Raw genomic sequence first — 20,265 nt, 5'->3', positions numbered from 1 at the left:
GTTTGAAGTTGTTTTTTGTAACTGCACTGTAGTTACAAAACAAACCCTGTCTGGGGGATGTATTTTGAGGTTCTGATATGGCCGTCTTCTAATGGGAAGCTTTAATCTTTAAAGTTTGACTTGTTTCCTTGGTCTTGCTGTGTGCTGCGCCCACAATGGGATCTTCAACTTGCCAGTTTGAGTGCTGTTTTCCACCTTTTCGTTCACATCTCAAACTTTCTACACTAACTGTTAGTGTTTCAAGGTTTTGTCTTTAATCTCAACTATGGAAAGTGAACATGACACAAATATTTTATAGGTATCTGCGTAGGTTTGCTATGTTTGTCATTCATGAGCCACTAGAAACTTTCAGAAGTAATTACAGGCATTGGTTCTGAAGACTTTATTCTTACTGGAAAATGTGTGGGACTATTTCTCAAAACACTTCTAGCAACCTGAACTTTAATGTTGAGCTGTCCAGGAGGAAAGATGAAAGCAGCTTTGCTTATTTGCTGAAGGCTGTTCTTGACATTAAGAATATTAATTTATCCTAGAGCTGACTTTGACGTTGTAGTGCTGTAAAGTTGATTTACATCTGAGTATATTTGCAGGGTGGGGGTTTGTTAAGAACACCAGAACAAACATATGTTTCGTGAGCAAGTTTGAAATACATGCGAAAACTTGGCTAAGATTGATGTCTGCTACTTTGATTAGCTGCAAAGATGATCGATATGAAATGAGTACTGTCTATTTGAGTAAGGGCAGTAATCAAGTCATTACTAGCAACAAATTAATATGTAATAGGAACTGATTTTCTCAGGGTACTGATGGCTAACTTGCTTGGCTTCTAACTTCTGTTTATATCAGAAAGATATTAATATATTTTGTGTAGTGTTCATTTCCAGGAAAGCAAGATTTTTTTAGTATAGTAAAGACATGTTTTGAAACACATTCACTATAAAAAATCTGAGGAACTCAGAAGGTGTTTAAACTTTGGAAGTCTTTTCTCTGTCCACTTAGCAAACTCGAAATGAAATCTAGGGAATTTGAAGATCTGTCTGTCTTCTTCCCACTGGTAGTTCTTGGTTGACTGAATTTTATCTCCCAAGACTGGAAAGTTACGCCCATTATCACGCCCATTATCTCCTGTAGCTGTACAAACAAGTTGCTGTGAGGTGACCTAAAGCAGAAAGTAATGCTGAGCAAGTAACTACCTGCCGGTGTCGGACCGGAGTTCTCGCTCTGCAGCAAAGCAAGGAGCTCACCCTCTCTTTTCCTTTTGGGAGGGAGCATACGCATGCCATTAGAGCACCATGGACGGTAAGTTCACTTAATGAATTGCCTCCATGGCAGGTTATTCGTGTGCTTGCATATCCTGAAGCTATCCAATTGCTTTGCCCGGAGTCAGCTACTGCAAACCCTTGCTACTACGTGGGGTTGTTACTCCTTTAGGTAACAAGGCTGGTTTGTTCCACGTTCTGGTGTGCGAATAGTAGGTCTTAGTGCTTAGTATGATCTCTGAAGCTAAATAGGTCTTTTCTCCCTTTCCCATTAAGTAAACAGAGGAAAAAATAGCTATGCTAATTTTATAGTGGTTACTAGCTGGCTCCTCTTAATGGCTGGAAGAACTTAAAGTGGAATGGTTGACACCAAAGATGGCATTACTGAGCCGTGCAGCATCCAGGGTGGTCTGACAAAAACTTCCCGAGTGGATGCAGGTAACTGAGTTACAGGATGGCTTGGTGGATGCATGAGCAGGGCTAAGAGGCTGAAATAATGACGCGTTATTTTCTTAGCAAATTTAATGCAAAAGAGAAGTTCATTTGAAAACAAAATGCAGAAATGATTCTCGAAAGGCTGCTCTTGAAAAGTCTTTTGCCCTGCTTTTCTCTGTCCTACAGGAATGGGTAAGAAGTGTCAAGGCTGTAAGAGTGCACAGGGTGCCTTTTGAGAAAGGACTCAGCTTACAGCTTGGTCACTGGGCCTCTGATTTACAGCTTGGGTGCTGTAGGAAGAATTTTCTGAGATGTCTTGTTCATGTTGTTCACATCTAATTTTTTCTTCTAGCTTTACTTTCAGTATAGAGAATGAACTAATTGGTTGTATTTTTGGGCTCACATGACAGTGACTTTTGCATGGCAAGGTGTTTTTTTTTGTGCTACTTAAGCCTTGGCAGGTTTCTCTTAGAAGACTGAAATAGAAGCTAAAACCTGGAAGGTGGCAGAGTTGGAGACTTGAACTAATAAAATGTTGTACAGATTACAGGCACAGGGTTTAGAATATAATTATCAGTAAATTGATACTGGAAAGCAGAATGTGGTTTGGTCTTATGCAAGTTGTTGCTTGATTGAGATGAGAATCAGGTTCCAGTCTGTAGGTAGTGTCAGAGCACAATACAGGCATGTTGGCTTTGTAAGCTTTTGTGGCTATCAGTAAAATATTTGAAGTGTCTCTTGTGCAATAAATTGTGTAATGATTCTAGGACAAGGCTTTTTTCTCCTTGGTTTGAAAATTGTATAGAAGCCTGTTGGAGAGTATATTAACTGCTTGTACTGACGTGTTAGGACTAATCCTCGTACATTGTGTGTGCTTGGAAAAGTTGTTCTCACCTCTTATCTTCTCGAACAGGATGGTACTGCTGAGTGGAAGAGTAAGTGTGGTTATTTTAACTATCTCTGTAAGCCCGATCCTGCGATAGCACTCTTGCAAACTTGTATGCTTTGTCCTATTTCCCTCCCTTTCTGCATTTTCAGCCACTGAGGTAGGTGTAAGGGTCTTCTGGTTTTGGCTTGTGGCTGTTTGTTTATCTTGATCTCTGTGCTGTGATCTATGTGGAGAACCTTAAATAATGGGGAGAAATGAAAGCATGTGTAAATCCTCTGCCTAATATGGCAGTCATTACTGTAGTGATTTCAGGAGAGGAGCATTCACTTGAACTGCTGGGCATGGAGGCAGCAGCTCGGCTTCCTTTACTTCTGTTGCACAAACATAGAATAGCAGGGAAAATACCGGTGTAGAAAGCAATGTTAAAGGTTCTCGATACAAGAAAAATAATTTCAGAAGTCATGTTGCTCTTAATCAGAGGGTTTTCTTGAATGCTTTGCAGTTCTAAACTAATACTAAGGGGTTGTTCTTGGTAATGACAGCAGTGTGACTCCAAACAAGGGCTGAAAGCTGCCCTTGAGGCGTTATCACATATCTTCCAAGCAACAAAGTCTTAAGCTTGTCATGGGGATAAGGGCGGGAATGCAGCACAAAATACTTAAAAGGAAATGTTTCTAAATGCTACCGTGTCAGGCTTCTTAGTACGGAAATTGTTTAGAAAAGTGCAGTAAGCAGTGCTTTCGGGTGTTGGGGCACGGAACTGGGGTATTTTCTACATCTAATAGTACTGTAGAAATAAGTGGCTATTGGAAATCTATCATACGTCCTGCTCTGAGATTTAGAAAGGGAAAGAATCTTCCCAAATAAAATAATGGTGATAGGAGCATTAAAAGAAGCAACTTCTGGGGAAAAAAAAAGCTAAATAGCAATAGAAGAATAAATATTGTTCATTGTGAACACTTGGATAGCAGATGTAAATAACTCCTGGTGGAACCTTCAGGTGCTACTGAGAGTCCCGCTTATTTGGAAGACCCTTAAAATGCAGTCTACTACATTTAAAGAGGTTGGAAGTTGGCTTGTGCTACACTGAGACTAAGAATAACATTGGGTGTAAGTACTTTGAGTTGCAGACATATCACCATTGCATTAATCAAATATCAAACCGAGCCGTTTGGTCTAAACCCTTGTTGACTTCTCATTTCTGTAGTGCCCTAAAACTGACCAGATTAAGCTTTGGGGAGCTTTACAAAGCAGCACACCGCTATCTTTGTTTGGGTTCATCTTGTAAACTTGGCCTTATCCCCAGGGTTTATCCTCAATACACTGGGAAGAAAGACTTCTGGCACCCACAGACTGAGATCGCTGCATGGGGTCTACAAAGACAAATCCGTTGGCTGCAGGAGGATTAAACATAGTCTTCAGACAGTTGCCTATTTTCTTCCTGTACCCAAGTGTGAGGTGGCAATTAAAGCACTTGTAGATCAAGCATATGATGTGCTGTCCTGCAGAAAAGTAGTTAGATTGGCACTGAGAGCTTGAAGTAAATACCGGTAGTAACCTGTTTCCCTTCCCTCTGCTCCTTAAATCTGGGATTATTCCCTCTTTTCCTCAGTGCTATGCTTTCCACAAGGCTTGGCTGTTAGCATACAGGTACTAATGGCATTTGCTGTTCCAGGAAAGTGCTTGTTTAAAAAAAAAAAAAAAAAAGGTGAAGACTCTTATTAATGCTGTTTGAGGCTGCTGTATTAACAAGGGCCATGAATGATGTTAAAGAAGATTAGGTAAGTGTTGAGCCCTTTGGACTGATGCAAAGGTGCTTGTAGCGTGGAACCGAGCTACTGAAGTGGGAGAGTTTTACAGCGCCCATGTGACAAATTAACTGCTGTGATTTTTGAAACCAAGACTCAGCAGAGATCTCTGAATAGGTACAGTATTTTCAGTAGGAGTGTCCAAGGGAACTCTCCTCTAGCACAGGAGGGCCTGCGCTAAGCTCAAGGTCTTCCCACCAGTTACACACTCCTGACAAAACTAAAGCTGGTGTTAACCCGCGTTTGCAGAGGAAGGAGACCTTGTTAAGTGAAGGTTAACAAGTGTGCTGGCTAACCCTACCTAAATCTGAGCTCTTTCACATCTAGACAAATCCTTGGCAACGCACCGTCCGATCCAGTTACAGCCCAGTTGTCTCCCCATCTTCGCAGAGTTATCACATATCGCTCGGTCAGTCCCCACATGAACGCACTTCTTAGCTGTACTTGTGTGTTCGGGGGCTCTGGAGAAGTTTTCCAGCTTGCCTGGCTGGTAGTTAACAAAGCCAAACGTTTCTTTTGGCACCGGTGCTGAGTCAAGCATCTTGTGCCTCCCCCTCGTTTGTGCTGGTGCAGCTGTTTCAGAGGCTGCGGGGTGCACACCACATCACCTCGTGTGTGTGTTTGTTCAAGATAAGTTTGTGCCTGGACCAAGGACGGTGGTGCCAACGCAGAGGGCAGCAGTCCTGTGCCGTTCAGCAGTACAGATGAATTTACCCTATGCCCTGGGGTCAGATAATGCAGTTGCGTGGCTCCACTTTGGCTGTCTTCACCTCTGGTGCTTGTTGGACTCTTACAGAGCTGATAGGGCTCGTAGAAAATGATTTGTATTGGATTGCTTTTTCTGCTGGGGTGTTGTGGTTTTTTTTTTTTTTTTAATTGGCTTGCCTCTCAGCAGCGCTGGATGCGTTGCAAAATTAGCAGGGAAGGCAGCGTGGTACTGCGTGGGGATGGAAATGGGAAGGAGTGGGAGAGCCCTTGTGTGAGGGGGAGCTTAAACCTCGGCTGTGCTGCTGGAGCAGCCTTGGAGAGGCAGCAGGGGAGGGAGGAGGCAGCTCCTGGCACTGTCCCGTTGGCAGAAAAGATGCACTTTGAGCTGGTGTCTTTGCAAGGGACTTCTTCTGCCTGGCAGAGATGTGGAAATGGTAGAGAGCGGGTGCGGGGTTGTGAACGGTGTGGGCTCGGTTAGGTGTTGTGTGGGTCAGTTGCAGGTTAGTGGTTAGCAGCAGGGACTGCGGGGAAAACTGCTCGTGGTGTAACCCTGTGAAAACAATTTCTTCCTTCAGCCCCCATGAAAGCACCGCACGCAAGGTGTGACTTTGTTTTTGTTTCAATTATCCCCGAGATGTGATTTGTGTGGTCGGCTTCGCCTCTTCCTGTTTTGCTTCTCGGTGTTCTGGGCGCTGTTTTTGTTTGTATGTGCTGTGTGTCCCTCTGCTGTGCATGTGAAAGGGAAGCATGACCGAGGAAAACCCCGTGTGTGTTAGTGCCACTGCCAGGCTAACCATTTTCCTCAGGAGAGAGAGGAGGGAGGGATCAAAATCATCCATGAAGATGTCTGCAGGTAGTTACTGTGTCAGCTCTGCTGGTTACACGATCTAGAGAAGGCAGTTCCTTAATGGAAACACAATCTCTCCCTGCACTGCTCTTACCTCTGAAATTAAATCTGGAAAACTAATAAAATCATGGAGTACAGCGCTGGAAAAGCTGGATGGAGGCTGTCTAAGCTGCAGGTATTTCAGGGGAGGCAGGAAACTGGATGCAGGCTGAAGGCTAGGCTAGAAGATCACTTTGCTTGGAGGCTTCAGATGAGAGCATGGCCTGATCCAAAAAAAGCCTCCTGACTTGCTCTTTTCCTTAAACCTGTTGATGTTCCTGACTGACAGCTTGTTTATCCTGGAAGTGAATACGGAAACTTGCCCTCCAGCATGTCTCCCTGTGTAGCAAAACTCAGCACTTGCTTGAGCCTGTGGCCACAGAACAGATGCAGCAGGGTGTCTAAAGCTATTCTGGCTACTAATCTAGAGATCAAACGTGGGATAATTGCAGTTGGCATCTCCCACCTTGTTCCTGTCTCCCTGTTCTCCTCACCCAGCCGTGGTTTGGGATAGCTGGTCATTCTCTTGGTTGCTGACGTGTGGGAAGTGCATACAAAGTATGTAAGCTGCAGTTATGCACTAAAACAATTAGAAAATACCAGCTGGATTTTCTTGGGTGAGCAACGACCTTAAGGGTGAGGAGAAGGCCTTGTAGTACTTCCATCTACCTTCGTCTTCATATTTTAAAGCAGCGTTCTTTGAGGGGGCTGGAAAAGTACTGGTAAACCTTATTGTGGGTAGAGATCCTGGGAGGCTCTTCAGTGAGTATGCTAATAATAGCTGTGGTTTTTCAGCAGGGTGGAAGGATGAGGAGCGTGCTTTGTCACTATCCCTACCCTCCAAGTTCTCCCTTGTAGCTATGGAGAAACATCCTTCTAAGTTCATGATGTGCTTTCGGGAAAGCAGTCCTTTTATATAAAAAATTCTTTTTGCTGCTGGCTTTCCGGGACTGGGTCACAGTTTGTGCTGCTCCTCCTGCCTTAGCATCTGCTCCTCGGTGTGCTCTTGCTTGTGTGCATTCACTGCAAATAGCCGAATTTGAAGGTTAACTTTCTTGCAGCACCTCTTCGTTGAAGGGGAGAGAAAAGCTGGAGGGAGGCTTCATTTTAATGGAGAATGCAAAATGCCAGCGTAGTGTTTTGCATGGCTGTGGGAGAGCTCTCTGCTCCTGCATGCAGACCCTTCAACAGAGAAAGCAATTTCAAGCACTTCGGGAGTAGACAGACCTATTGTCTGATCAGTTATGATGCTTCGTAGGTATCTAGGTCATCAGAATATCTTTTTTTTTTTTTTCCTTTTTCCTGGCAGAACTGTAGCTTCAGGTTTTTTGCTTCTGCTAGTAGTTTATGTAACAGTTCCAGATCTGTCCCTTAACATCCCGTTGCCCTGAAGGAGCAGAGAGAGTTAAATGTGCCTTTCTCCCCCCTTCTCCTTTGCCACTCTTGTTTGGATATCCAATAAGTCTTTGGAACTTAGCTCATCAGTCCTATTTATAGCTGAAGTATTCAAAACATTTAATTATTTCTGGCCTTAAAATGAGCTACTTGGCAGTATTTGCTAGGCAGCAATGGGGAAGCAGCGATGCATTAAGATCTGCAGCAGCCCCGTAACTTTCATATGGGTCTTGCTGGGAGTTAATTGCATGGAGTTGGACTGCTGGAGAAAGGAGAGGACAATTTTGTGGCTTAAACCTATTTTTTTTTTTTTTTTTTACATCGGATGTGCCAGATTTTTTACCTTGTCCAAATAAGGCTTGAAGGTTAACCTATTTTTTTTTTCTCTGCTCTGGAATTGAATTCACACATGCCTACACTCCCCTTGGTTCACTACATCGAAATGAGAAACATTTAAATAATTTGTCTTTCTGCCTAATGAAGATTTCCTAGGTGAGGCTCCGAGAGAAAGCATCACATTTAGATGCGGTGCAGTGACTTCTTCATGATAACTTATTTTAAGCTTTTACTTGAAGCTGTGAACTCCCTCGGGGTGTGGAGGTACAGCAGGATTTCAAGCCAGATAGGTGAGAGTTGGTGCAGTCTGCCTCAGCTTGCTTCCCCATTCAAGTGTGGGGGGACCTGGACTGAGCTGTGGGTGGAGTGGGGTGTGTTTGGGGGGATTTGGGTCACTTTGTAAGGATGTAGATGTGTTATTTCTGTAGAGCATTGAGAAAAAGAGTTGAGGGATGCCGAGTGCTGATGTAGCAAGTTGTGACAACTTCTGATTTCAAATGGACATCTAGCAAAGTGCAGCTTTCCGTATAAGCAGGGTTATTAAGACTACGAGCTTGAAGACTTGGACTTTCCCATGTCTCTTTTAACTCCTGGTGACAGAGCAAATGGAAGGAACACTGGTGAGCCATCTACCCTAAATGAAAGTGACTTCTTTAGCTGCCTGTTTATAATGCGAGTCTTCAATCCCATTTGCTTTTTAGTGGCTTCAATTTACTTTGGTGTTGTGCTGCATCTGTGTGCAGTTATCTGGGTCAACCCCAGTGTCCAGAGAAGCAATTACTAGCTGGCATTTGGGGCTTGTTGATTGGAAACACACACTGTATCTTAAAACAGAGTTTAGCAATTAGTATGTGGCTTTCCTCTTATGAAGGAACATGAACGAGGTGTTTAACCAGCTCAGGCTGCATTTGGGTTGAAACTTGAAGGTAGCTCTGTTGGTATTTGGTTTCAATGAATGTGGTTAGGGGGAGAAACTTGCATTTAAAGCAGGTTCTGTCTCTTTTATCTCGTAGCACGCAAGTTGAGCTGACTGCTCTCACTCCCGTGTTCTTACACTGCAGGGCAAATAGGTCATCAGCTGCTTCTGTGCCCTTTGGGGAAAGCAGGCATTAGCTTCTGTTCATTTTACCTCTTACTTTAAGAAGCGGGTTATTCAGTTGGGTTTGTTCAGATAAAATATTCCCTGTACCTCCACAGGCAGTTACTGTTCCCAAAACCTGGCTTCGTGTTTGAACAAATGCCGCTTGTTCTGGACACTTAGCCGGGGAGTGTCGGCAGCACGCCTTCTGTAGCAGTTGCTGATGGAGTGCAGAGCTCTCGGGGAAGCTGGCCAGTGGTTTCTTCCTGAGGCTGGATTTGTTTCCGCTCACGTCTGTCTGCTTCTGTGCCTTGCTGTATGGTTTTGCTTCTCCTGTGTCTCCTAGCCTGCTTCCCTGGCTCAGGAAGCGATTACACACCGTTGAAATTGTGCAGCAGCTCTACTGCTACTACTGAAGGATTCAGGCTGGAAGAGGCTGAAAAGGAGAAAGGAGTGATGAGCAAACAGCTACAGGGTGAGGACTGAACGGGTGGCAGAGTTTGGGGTGAGTCCAGCCAACAGTCCTCCTGCATTAGCTTTGGCCGGAGCAGGGTAAGTGAGTGCAGTCCAAAGTGCATTCGTTCAATAGTGCACGAGTCTCAAAGGGCAGCTGTGCAGCTTGTGAAAACAAAGCCATGGCTTTCTGGGTCTGCCACGCTGCTCTCCAAGCTCCAACGCCGTGTGTTGTGACAGATGAGAGCTGTTCTGTGCGTACAGAAAGCCTGAGGGCTGGTCTTCAGTGCACATGGGCATTCCCACCAGCATCAGGACCAGCTCTGTGCTGTACCCCTGGAACAACCAAGTCCTCGTGAGTGGATGTGCTGGGGCTGTAACCCCAGTCCTGGAATAGAACTGGGAGACTTCCCACTTTGGGAAAGTCCAAAACAAAAAAGGCCAACAGCGAAGCAAACCAAAATCCCACCCAAGGCAACAGAATCGTGCTGCTCTGGTTGCCTCTTGAGCTTTCCTGGATGTGTTGTCATGGAGACCTGTGGAGGGAGGCTGCCACGAGCTGTGCAAATCCAGATTACCGTCCAGTTGGCTGGAAACACTCTGGTGTAGGGTGATCCTGCTGGAAAGCCACTTCTGTCCTCATTTTTCTTACACTTAATTTACTGGGACTGGGTTGTTAGAATGACCTAGAGTGGCATGTGGCCCTTAGGTGGGGCTTTAGGAAAAATCCACCTGAATTCTGTATTTGTAGTAGTGTACTATGACTGCTGGGGCAGGTGAGGAAGGAGGAGAAACAACAACAAAAAAAATCCACCCCTACTAACAGTCAGGTATAGGTCAATAAGAATGTTCTGAATTTCATCAGCTCCTTGACAGTGCTGTGAGCTTTTTTTTTTTTTTTATATGATCTACATCCAGGCTTGCTGTAATGCTTCTGCAGCTTCTGGAAAAAAAAAAAAAAGGTGAAGTAGGACTGCTTGTCCTGATCATTGTTTGAGACTGCTCTGGAAGTAGTTCTTGGAAATGGAATGTGATCCCTCTGCCCAGGACACTGAAGCCTTCTAGAAAGCCTTCCAGCATATTCCAGTGCTCTGACACAGCAACTAGCCAGAGTAACAGGGTAAGCTGCCAGAAGGTGTATGAAGAGCCAAAAAGGCTATGATGCCTGCCTTGGAGCCAGTGACAGGTTAGCATACAATGACAGCATTGCTGGGACAAGCATTAGTGCTCATTCCACAGTTAACATGCTTAACCTCGTGTGATATCTGTCCAGGTAATACCTAACCTATCCAAAATCTCTTGAAGGGAAGGCTGTTCTGTGCCACTCGAGGACGAAGTTAGGAAACCAGCTCTTCTGGATGGATCGAGTTTCCTTTACAGCTGTCAACGCTGTGGTTCTCCAACCTCAAAGTGCTTGATTCATGTCTACGATAGCGTTTTCTGCAGGCAGGTTGGGAGCTGTCAGATAATTTTATTTTGGACTAGCCAGCCTAGTACAACACAAATCCACCAACCAAAGACAACAAAAAAGACCCCAAACCAACCTTCTCTCCCCACAACTAGATGTATTGGATTTTACTTTCAAACTTTTCCTGGTGAGTGAAATATAAAGGGAATTGAACGGGACTGGAGATGAATCTTATATCCCCTCTGAGTTATATAAGCTGCAGGGGTGCAGAAGACTATTAACAAGATGTGGACTTTCGATGGATGTATCGTGTGCAGGCTCCGGATAGTACTATCAGCTTGTGATAGGGAGAATCTGCTTGTTTGGAAATAGCTAATGATAAATGATCACACTGCTTGTTTGTCTGGGAAGTATCTTGACGTGAGGAGGCTTCTGTGTTGGCAAAAGGACGTTGCTAAAGTTCCTGCTTTGAGGTCTGCTGAGGATCTGATGATTTCCAGGTAGGAAAAGGTGGTTAATGTCTGGCTGCAATTCGGAGAAGTTGCAGATGTTGCTTTGGATTATTTTGCAGTCTACCTTAGCTTACAAACTTGATGCCTTAGCGCTATCAGTGCAATACAGGTTTAAATAAAAGAATATAAGGCTGTTTTAAGTAACCAAGTTGAACTTGTCTGGGGAATACTTAGAAGCGGAGGTGTGTGTACCCTGCTACAATTCAAAAGTCTTATCTTGGAGCTATTTAATGTTTTTATTAATAGAATTATTCCCTTTGTTTCCAAGCTGTGATGCCAAAGGCTTTCTTTACTGTCAAAATCTTTGTGCCTCGCTGGGGCCTCCTATGTTTTCTGGCTTACAAAGAATGCTTTCTATGTGGGGCAAATCCTGCTTTGTAAACTTTTTTTCAAAAGAGGGCTTATTTAATTTCTGAGAATAGAAAAGTGTTAGCTGAAGGTGAGATCTTTTTTTTTCTTCTGAAATGGCAACCCGTACTATATCAATGTAGTTTGTGTAGCTTGATGTCCTGCTGACAGCTGCTCTTAAAGTTATTCCTTCCGTTTGTCAGACATGCTGGTGTAATTTTTTTTTTGGCCTGCTTTGTCAACCAGACTGAGTGAGGGTGATGCTAGGAGCCGTTTTACACACCCACTTGGATAATGCTAGAGTGTGGTTCTAGCTCCTTAGGGCTTACACCCCAGTTTACATGCTGTTCAAACCACTAGCTTTATTTATTCAAACCAATACATACAGATCTTTAAAAAAGATTCAGTGCTTCTGGCCTTTGAAGCAGCACCAACACGATGATTGGAAGTGTCCCGTCTGATTTGCAAGAAAGTGAAATGCTGTCAGAATTGTCTAAAGAGACAGCTTCTGGAAAAACTCCAGGGTCACCGTGTTACTAATCTTTCAAGTCCCTGATAATGACTCAAATGTCTCATTACATCCACAAAACAGGGTGTGTTTGAGTACTGTTCCTAAGTCTTGCTGGGGATGGGATCTGGGATGCAAGATCTGGCAGGAATGGCTTGGTGCAGGTCTTGTGGGTGCTGGCAGGGTCTCTACCATGGATGAATCCAACCGTGGTGGGCTCCGTGGTGCCTTGTGGCACGCTACTCCTGAGCTGCTCTTGCAGAAAGCATGGGGCTGTGTAACACACCTGTGTACATCGTGTGACTGGAAATGGCTTTTTCATTCTCTTGGCAGAAGTGATGCTTGGAAATGTAGGCATGGCGAGCAGTCCAACGGACTGAAACTCAGCGATGTTCCCAGATGAGTAACTGTTAGGATGATGCCTCAGTCAGGTTTGTGCACGTGGACTTCTCACAGAGCATGGCAAGCTGTAAATCTGAGTTTTGAGGCAATTCTGTACACACAAAAACCCTTCCAGAAGCTCAAAAGGAAAACTGGAATCAGGCCAGTAGGGGAGTTCCTTTTTTTCTCTGGGACAAACTTTGTTATTGTGGTACTTGGACAGGAGCGGAGTTCAGGTTACACTTGTGTGGTTGTGCTTTTTAAAGGCCTCTCACCCGGTAACTCCTGACTTCTGGAAGTCAGAAAGATTAAAGTACTGTTACTACTGTGATATATGTTTGTAGGGCCCTGTTGGTTTTAGTTTATCATTCATCAATAATGAAATCTGACCTGAGTTGTTCTTGCAGCTACTGAAAGAATGGATCCTGAAGGGTTGACCTGAAAGACTGAAAACTAAAAAACGAGCTCCTAATATTCTCAACTCTTTGTTGGAACAGTTGGTACTTACTCTTACTGAATCATGCTTAATAATGTGTCATAGGAAAAGTATGAAGCCAGAAACTGCTTCAGTGCTTGTTTTTTAATCCCCAAGATGTTAGGCCTTACATGTGCAAACAAGCTTTTTTCCTCTTGCAAGCAGTAAACAGGCATTCCAAAGTCTGTGTTGATTTGAGAATTGAAACAGGTGTAATGAGTTGGAATTAGGAATTTAGTCTTCTGCTGATGTGGTGCTGGGGTAACCTACTGGATCAGTGGTCTTGTTTATATGTGTTGGCTACCAAAACTGACAGAAAACATTTTTTTTCACAATTATAGATGACCACCTTCCTCTACAGTGTTCCAAAGAGGACAAAAAGCTTGCTTCAATTTTTTTTTTCCAGATGAGAGAAAAGGCCTGTAGGTTTTTAACGCAAGTTTACTTAAGAAGCCTTAAGTGGGTTTTGATGCTGTAAAACCAGTTTCCTTTCATGATTTGTTAAAACTTGGGGAATACTGAAATCTGAAATGTAGGTAACATGTGAGGTGTGAAAATGGACAGGGAATGTCTGTTGATCTTGTCTGCACACATGTTCCCAACAACATCATCAAGCCCAGCTTGAGTTTTGACTTCACAAAAACGTCTGGTGTCCTAATCTCTGACTTACTAATGTGCTGTAACCCGTCAATTTGCAGGTAAGCATTATGAGGAGGAGGAAGAGGAGGATGCCCTACCCGACTCAGATGCCCTGCCAGACTCGGATGACGAGGTGGATTTGGAGAAGCCGCGCCCCATCCAGATTGTTCTTGCTCATGAAGATGACCATAACTTTGAATTAGATGAAGAAGCGTTGGAAAAAATCTTGCTTCAGGAGCACATCAAAGATCTTAACATAGTAGTTGTGTCTGTAGCAGGAGCTTTCCGCAAAGGAAAATCTTTTCTGCTGGACTTCATGCTTAGATACATGTATAACAGGGTGAGTAATTTGGACTTCTCCTGGCAGGAAAAAAATAGTTTGTTTTAGTTGTTCACCTTTTGTATTTGTTTACCTGAGCACAAATAGCAGGTCATTTTTTTTCCCTTACAGCAGCTGCCTTCCTCTCCCTCTCTCTAAGTATACTGCTACTATGTGAAGAAGCGTACTTACGTGACAATTGTACAACAGACATTTACTGCAGCCATTAAGTGAATTATTGGTGTCCTGATACAAGTGGATTTGAGAAGAACTTGAATAAGGAGAGCATTCAAGGAAGGCCTTCTAGTTGTGTAAGGCCTTATCCAGGTGGTGGCTTGGAAGGATCTTGCTTTGACTTGGCCTCCTGCAGTCAAGCTGTAGTGTTAGCTGATCGATTGCTGCAAAAAGAATTTTGTCAGGTATCTCCTGGAGGACTAATTCTGTTTTCTGAGATACTGAAATACGGCAAAAGGGAGGAGAAAGTCTCCTGTTGCCTGCTTGGAATGTGTCTCTGAACATAGTCCAAGAATTTCTTAGATCCTTTTAAGTCATGGGTTAATGAATGCCTAATCTGAAGCTTAATTCCTTCTTACTTTGTAGTTTTTTGGTTGCTGTTGTTTAGTCTCTACTATACTTTGAATTATTGGCTGTTATGGAGAAGGTGGCATAGGGCTTCCTGTGAACATACACATCTTCCTGTCGTGGGTTGTGCTGTGTTTCTTTTAATCTGCACAGTGACTATTAACAGTTCAGTGTTTTACTGCTTTTTGAAGCTTTTAAGGAACAGAATGGATTCCTTTTTGGTCATGGGTGTTTGGAGTTGGAATTCATGGTAGCAGAAACTAACCATGATTGCATCTGTTTTGCTTTTGTGCTGGCTGGCTTGAGGAGAAATGAAGATGAACCCTGCAGTTACAGGAAATACGGGAATATTGTAAAGAAGCCGCTGGTAGTTGGCAGATGAAGACTTCCTTTCTTTCACTCCAAGTAATGCTTGCTCTTCAGTTCTCACTGATCTGCCAAGAACTCTGTAAGAAAGCCACTGAGGATGTTGGTAGGAGGAATACAGAGTAGCAAGCTGGTGCTCCCAACTTCTTGAGACTAGGGAGAAATAAACATTGATATGGCTGTTCAGTGGGTCACCTTTTGTGTGTATGTAAATCCGCTCCAGTGTCCTGTTTATATTAGAGCAAAACCAACAAAACCAAACGAAACTTCCAAGAAGTATAGCAATTTGAGCTAAACGGGTGCTAGGTAGAGCAGTGCTAGTTCTTGCCAAAAATAGGCTTGGTCTTTAAGCAAACACTGGAACTTACGGATTGCAAAACAAGTTCAGAGAGCAAAACAGATCGGGACACTTTCAGCCTTGTTTAATAACGTGCCTCTGTTCACTGCACTGTACAGTCACATTTCTCAGTTTTCTCTAGGTGTCCTTCGAAATACCATTTGTTTCACTGTCTGAAGAAGACAAGCTCCACTATCTAGTGCAACAACATCACTTGCCTAAAAGGCTCTGCTTCTTACTCTCCGTTTGCTGCTTCTGGCCAGGCGTTTGTGTTCTCAAGCTGCAATGCTTGCAGGCCCTTAGTTGAGCTGGTCCTACTCGCTGATGCCTTAGAGACACTGTACTTAGGATTGTTTTCCTGCCAGCTCAGTGACGTAAATTGGCTTAGGGAAAGTGTGACAAGCATCAGAGCCACTGCAAACTGAGTGATAGGAGTTGAGGATGAGAGAAGACGAGTGCAACGCCTCTTCTCTGGAGCCCTGCTGAATTTTATCAAGTCAAACGGTGTCCTCTATGTTTATGCAAGTGGTTTGAGTACAGGAGGGGAGGCCTTGGAATAGTTTTATATATTTTTAAGTCTGATCTTTTGTCTTCAGGTTTAATTCAAGTATGTATTTACCGTGCACTAAATGTTGGCTCTTGGACAAAATACCAGTGCATTTATGTGCATTTCATACACTGATCAAGCAATTCCAGGCTGTCCTGTCCTCTTGATATTAGTCTGTGATGAAGAACTTGCCCAGATATGTCAATCCTATTTCCTCGTTTTACCCAAAAAGCTAGGGGTCATGTGAAAAGTTACTGTTTGTGTGCCAGTTGAAGTCAAAGGTAGGATTTTGAAATGGCTGAAGCTGGTCAGTATCCTCAGGGAGAAGGGTGGCATCTCATTTCAACCACTGATACTTAGTGTTAAGGTTCATTATTTGAAACCAGACAGAATAATTTGCCACAAAATAGCAGCAGTTGTGTGTTCAGCAAAGCTGCTGCAAGGATCCTGTGATCTCTGTTGCACTGTGAACCTTATTAAGAGCTAGGTGCAGAGACACTAGTAAATTTAGATTTGAAAGCTTTTTCTTACAGGGGTGCGACCTTTCTAGATGTACTGCATATTAATGGCACTATGCAAATAAAGCTGCATTGGTCACTTCCTTAGTATGGAATATTTAAAAGGGCTATGATATAGAATTGTAGTGCAACTTAAAACTTGATTTCTTTTAGGAACAAAGCCTTCTGTTTCACTTCTCCCATCTCTTGAATGTCTTTCAAGTCAACTTAATGGATGGAGTTTAAAACACTGAGTTGCCTGGAAAAAAGGATGTAACAAGCTAGGAATACTTCAGTAACAAGCTAGGAATACTTCAGTGTGATGCAAAGCTCAGTCAGAGACAGGCTTAACTGCATAATCCACAGAATGAAGCAGCTTGAGCTGAACTTGTGCTTATTAAGACACCCAAGATTCCTGTGACATGCATCACATGTGGAAATAAATGTGATAATTTGCAGTGATTATTGAGGTACCTCATTTAATTAGTTTTGTTCTTAGCTTCTTCAAGTAAGGGTAATACATTTCTGGACCAAATTTGGGAAACTGTATTCTTCCTCTTGTATAAATTAAGAGTGGATCATATTGTTGAGTAACTTAACAGTTTCTTCTGAAGAAGTGAGAAACAAGAGTCTGCTACCATATACCTGCGAGATCTGATTCAGCATTGCAGAACTGGATCTTGGAGTGTTCTGAAGCCCAAAGCAGTCTTGGAGCTTCAATTTCTGCAGTGGTCAGTGGATGAGTAAACATCTCTTTGGGTAATTTAAAAACCAAAACCAACAACAAACACAGCCCAAAAAAAAAAGCTTCAAGGGAACGCTTTTCAGGTTGTGTTTATTTTCACTGGTGAAGGTGTTATGTGCATGGAACAGAAAAACTACTTGTAAGGAGCTGTGCCTCTCTTCACTTGGATGCCTGTACCCGTATTTTGTATCTGCTCATCTTATTTTTCACCTTTGCCATGTTCCATCCAAGTAGCAAAGCTGAATGGTGTGCTCTTCGTTTGGGAGAATGCTGATGCAGAACTGCTTAATTGACTTCTATCAGCATAGGCTTGCTCTGCAGCAAATAATGCTGCTGGGTGTGAAGGGTGTACGCAGTTACCACTCCTTCCCTCCCTCCATTTTTGAAATAAGCAGTTTCACTTATTCACAGTAAGTATTTCTATTCTGTGCAGCCTCTGTGTGCCACATGCTGCTCTCCGAGATGTGAAGAGGTCTGTCCTGAGCTCTTCTGAAAACTTCCAGTGTTGAGTTAGCAAGTTATATATTACAGCGTAGTGCATGGAGAAGTCTCTCCTTTGACCTTTAAAAGCACACTTTCCTGGCTGGTAATCTTCCCTGGGTGGTCAGGGGCAAATTCTTTAAGAGTGCTTCTGTTCTGTCAGCGTGCTGTGCTCTAGCCTGTAAAATAAAGGCTTTTCCCTAACCCCCCTCTTTACTTCAACTTTTGTCTGTCTACTGCTTTTCCAGGATTTCAGTGTTTGTGTGTATACAGACGCATCACAGTGAAAGTGCCCCGGAGTGCCCGCTCATGCTTCTTACTTCCACAGCACATAAACTGCATTTCTGGGTTATATCTGTTCATATAATGTCTGGGATCTTCTTTGTGAGCCACTGCTCCATGTATTGCCTGTCCTTGAGGACTGTTAGCTGCAGACTGTACTTGGCTCTGACAGCTTTTTCCAAAGTGGGTGACTTGCCCATAAACTTGTAATGTGTAGGGTGTGTTGACTGATATGTACCAAACTCTCAACTTGATCTTCTTCCTTGAATCCTAATCACTGAGAAAAAGTATTTTGTTTGTGACTGAAGTAGAGATTATGGATTGTCTGGTCCTTGCCTATTCTTTTCGGCTTCTGCAGGCTGGCAGTGTGAGTCTTGTGCTCGTCTCTGCTAGTGTGGGGGTTTAGATGCTAGGTTCAGCGGTTGACCTAGTTGTGAGAGGGAAGGGATTAAGTCAAGATTAGTTTTTTGTTCCTTTTGGAGTTTTAACTACTAAACCATCCAAGTTATTAATAAATAAACTTTGTGTAAATAAATGAACTTAATAATAGACTTCTTCACAGTGAGGGTGATGGAGCACTGGAACAGGCTGCCCAGGGAGGTTGTGGAGTCTCCTTCTCTGGAGATATTCTTGAGACCTGAATGCTGTTCACGTGTGCTCTTCAGAGGCTGAAGAGTTGTGTAACTGCTGAAATAGGGTAGACTCCGACGCAAAACTTCCCTGTGGAGCATCCACAACATACAGCAGAGTAGCACTGGGCTTTTAATACTTTATGTAGTGTTGTCAGTCAGCTTGGAGGAAAATGAGGGTGCGCCATGGAAGTCTGCAAAAACACAGCACAGCAAATCTCCTCCTTGGTATTTAATAAGTTTTTCTTCTTGTTTTGTAGACTTCTCCTTGCTGGATAGGTGGAAACACTGAGCCTTTAACTGGGTTTACATGGAGAGGTGGATGTGAACGGGAAACCACTGGCATTCAGATCTGGAGCGAAGTGTTTGTAATTGATAAGCCCAACGGAACAAAGGTAAGCGCTTGATTTAAATAGGCGTATGTGGTGATTTTTTGCCTCTGGGTGGATAGCTTTAATGCCATGGTTTTAATGCAATCAGTTCAAAGATGCTTTCCTGTGTGTGTTCAGTAGCTGTGTAATCTGTTTGGAAACCTTCTATCAGCTATCAGTGCAGGTGTGAGTCTTCCTGCTGGTTTAAAAGATTCAGTCTCCAACAATAGTCCTGTTCTGAGATTACTTTATTTTGGCAAAGTCTACTTTGTCAAGGCTTATGGGTGGGTTTTCCTGTGGATGTTTTAGAACTGCGTTGGCTATAAATACCATGTATAGACAAATGTTGTGATAAGAACAGTTCTAACAAACACTGTTGGTTTTGGGATTGAGTATGTGCTCTAGCTTGTAATTTTGTTCTAGTGAAATGCAGCACATGGCTGTGAGTATTATAAACAGTTTTGGTGTCTTTAGGCTGGTCCTTCTGTGTAGTTTAACAGGTAGCCCACAAAAAGAAAAGCATGTCTAACAGCAGGGTAAATGGTACAAACTCTATGCTTATCAAAACTGTTGAGCATTTTAACTCTAAATCAACCTAACTGCGTAGTTTTGATTTTGGGTGTCTATTTTCATGCTGTAACAACTTCTAATGTTGTCAGTAAACACTTGCTCTGTAATACCAGTGCTGTATTCTCAGCTATTTGTGTTCTCCTGAACTGTAAGCTCTTGCTTATTTAACTTTCATAGCCTCTGCATTGCTGAGACGAAAAGGAAGTATCTGGTGGTTAATATGGGACGCTGATCTTAACCAGCTAGTGGTTTAGAGGCCTGTAGAAGGTTTTGTCAAACTTTATACCTAACCAAACAGTTCTCTGGCTAAAAAACAGCAGTTGTGAGGATCTGTTTATGCTTTTGAGAAAATAAAATCACTCATTTGTTCTTGCTTATCAGTCAGCCCTAACTGAAAGAGAAGGGGATTGTAGTAGATTCCAAAGATGGCAATTGGACAGATAAAGTCTTACCATTAAGACCACTTCATTTCTGTGTCATTCTAGCAGATGGTCAGTGTCGTTACTTTTTTGGAAATAATTAAGACACATTTTAAAACAATCCAGTATAGCTTATTAGAGCTGAGACTGAAGTTCCTCCAGTGAGGAAGAGCTACCTTCTACTCTGCTCTGTGCCTTGTTGGATGCTATTTCTGTGGGAGAGGGTAACTAATGTAGCAAGGCCAAGGACATAAGGCTGATGATACGGCTTTGTATTGCTGCTTACTAATCTGTAGGTGTGTATAAATGTGTGTGCAGGGAGCTGGCTAAGGTTTAATAAATAGGTATGGAAGCAGAGAGATGCTCTACTTGAAACAGAATTTAACCCAATGACCTGGAGTTTGAAAGTGTAACAACTTGGTTAACTGTTGCTGCTCTTCAAAACTCTCTAGGTTGCTGTACTACTCATGGATACCCAAGGTGCCTTTGATAGCCAATCCACTATCAAAGACTGTGCAACGGTTTTTGCTCTGAGCACCATGACGAGTTCTGTCCAGGTGAGAATACCTGTGCTGGCCAATAATGACAGCTGTAGGAACCCTC

The 20,265-nt window shown here is 43.1% G+C and overlaps 1 protein-coding gene across 14 annotated transcripts in view; it reads left to right on the top strand.

Moving 5' to 3' along the window:
* Window positions 1-20,265, top strand: part of ATL2 (atlastin GTPase 2) — a 43,647-nt gene that overhangs the window by 6,921 nt on the left and 16,461 nt on the right. For 10 of the 14 annotated variants that reach the window (XM_068675497.1, XM_068675493.1, XM_068675496.1 and 7 more), the window contains 3 exons: window positions 13,578-13,858; window positions 18,563-18,697; window positions 20,115-20,219. In XM_068675497.1, the coding sequence (XP_068531598.1) occupies window positions 13,578-13,858; window positions 18,563-18,697; window positions 20,115-20,219 (521 nt within the window). Of the gene's footprint in view, window positions 1-1,152; window positions 1,300-1,867; window positions 1,887-7,888; window positions 8,007-12,423; window positions 12,455-13,577; window positions 13,859-18,562; window positions 18,698-20,114; window positions 20,220-20,265 lie in introns of those variants that run through there. The other 4 variants (XM_068675506.1, XM_068675508.1, XM_068675500.1 and 1 more) reach the window with 4 other exon arrangements.

Source organism: Anas acuta, chromosome 3 (assembly GCF_963932015.1).
Source record: "Anas acuta chromosome 3, bAnaAcu1.1, whole genome shotgun sequence".
NCBI classification, from domain to species: Eukaryota; Metazoa; Chordata; class Aves; order Anseriformes; family Anatidae; genus Anas; species Anas acuta.
Note: the sequence above shows the minus strand (reverse complement) of the source record. Positions and strands in the feature narration are given on the sequence as shown.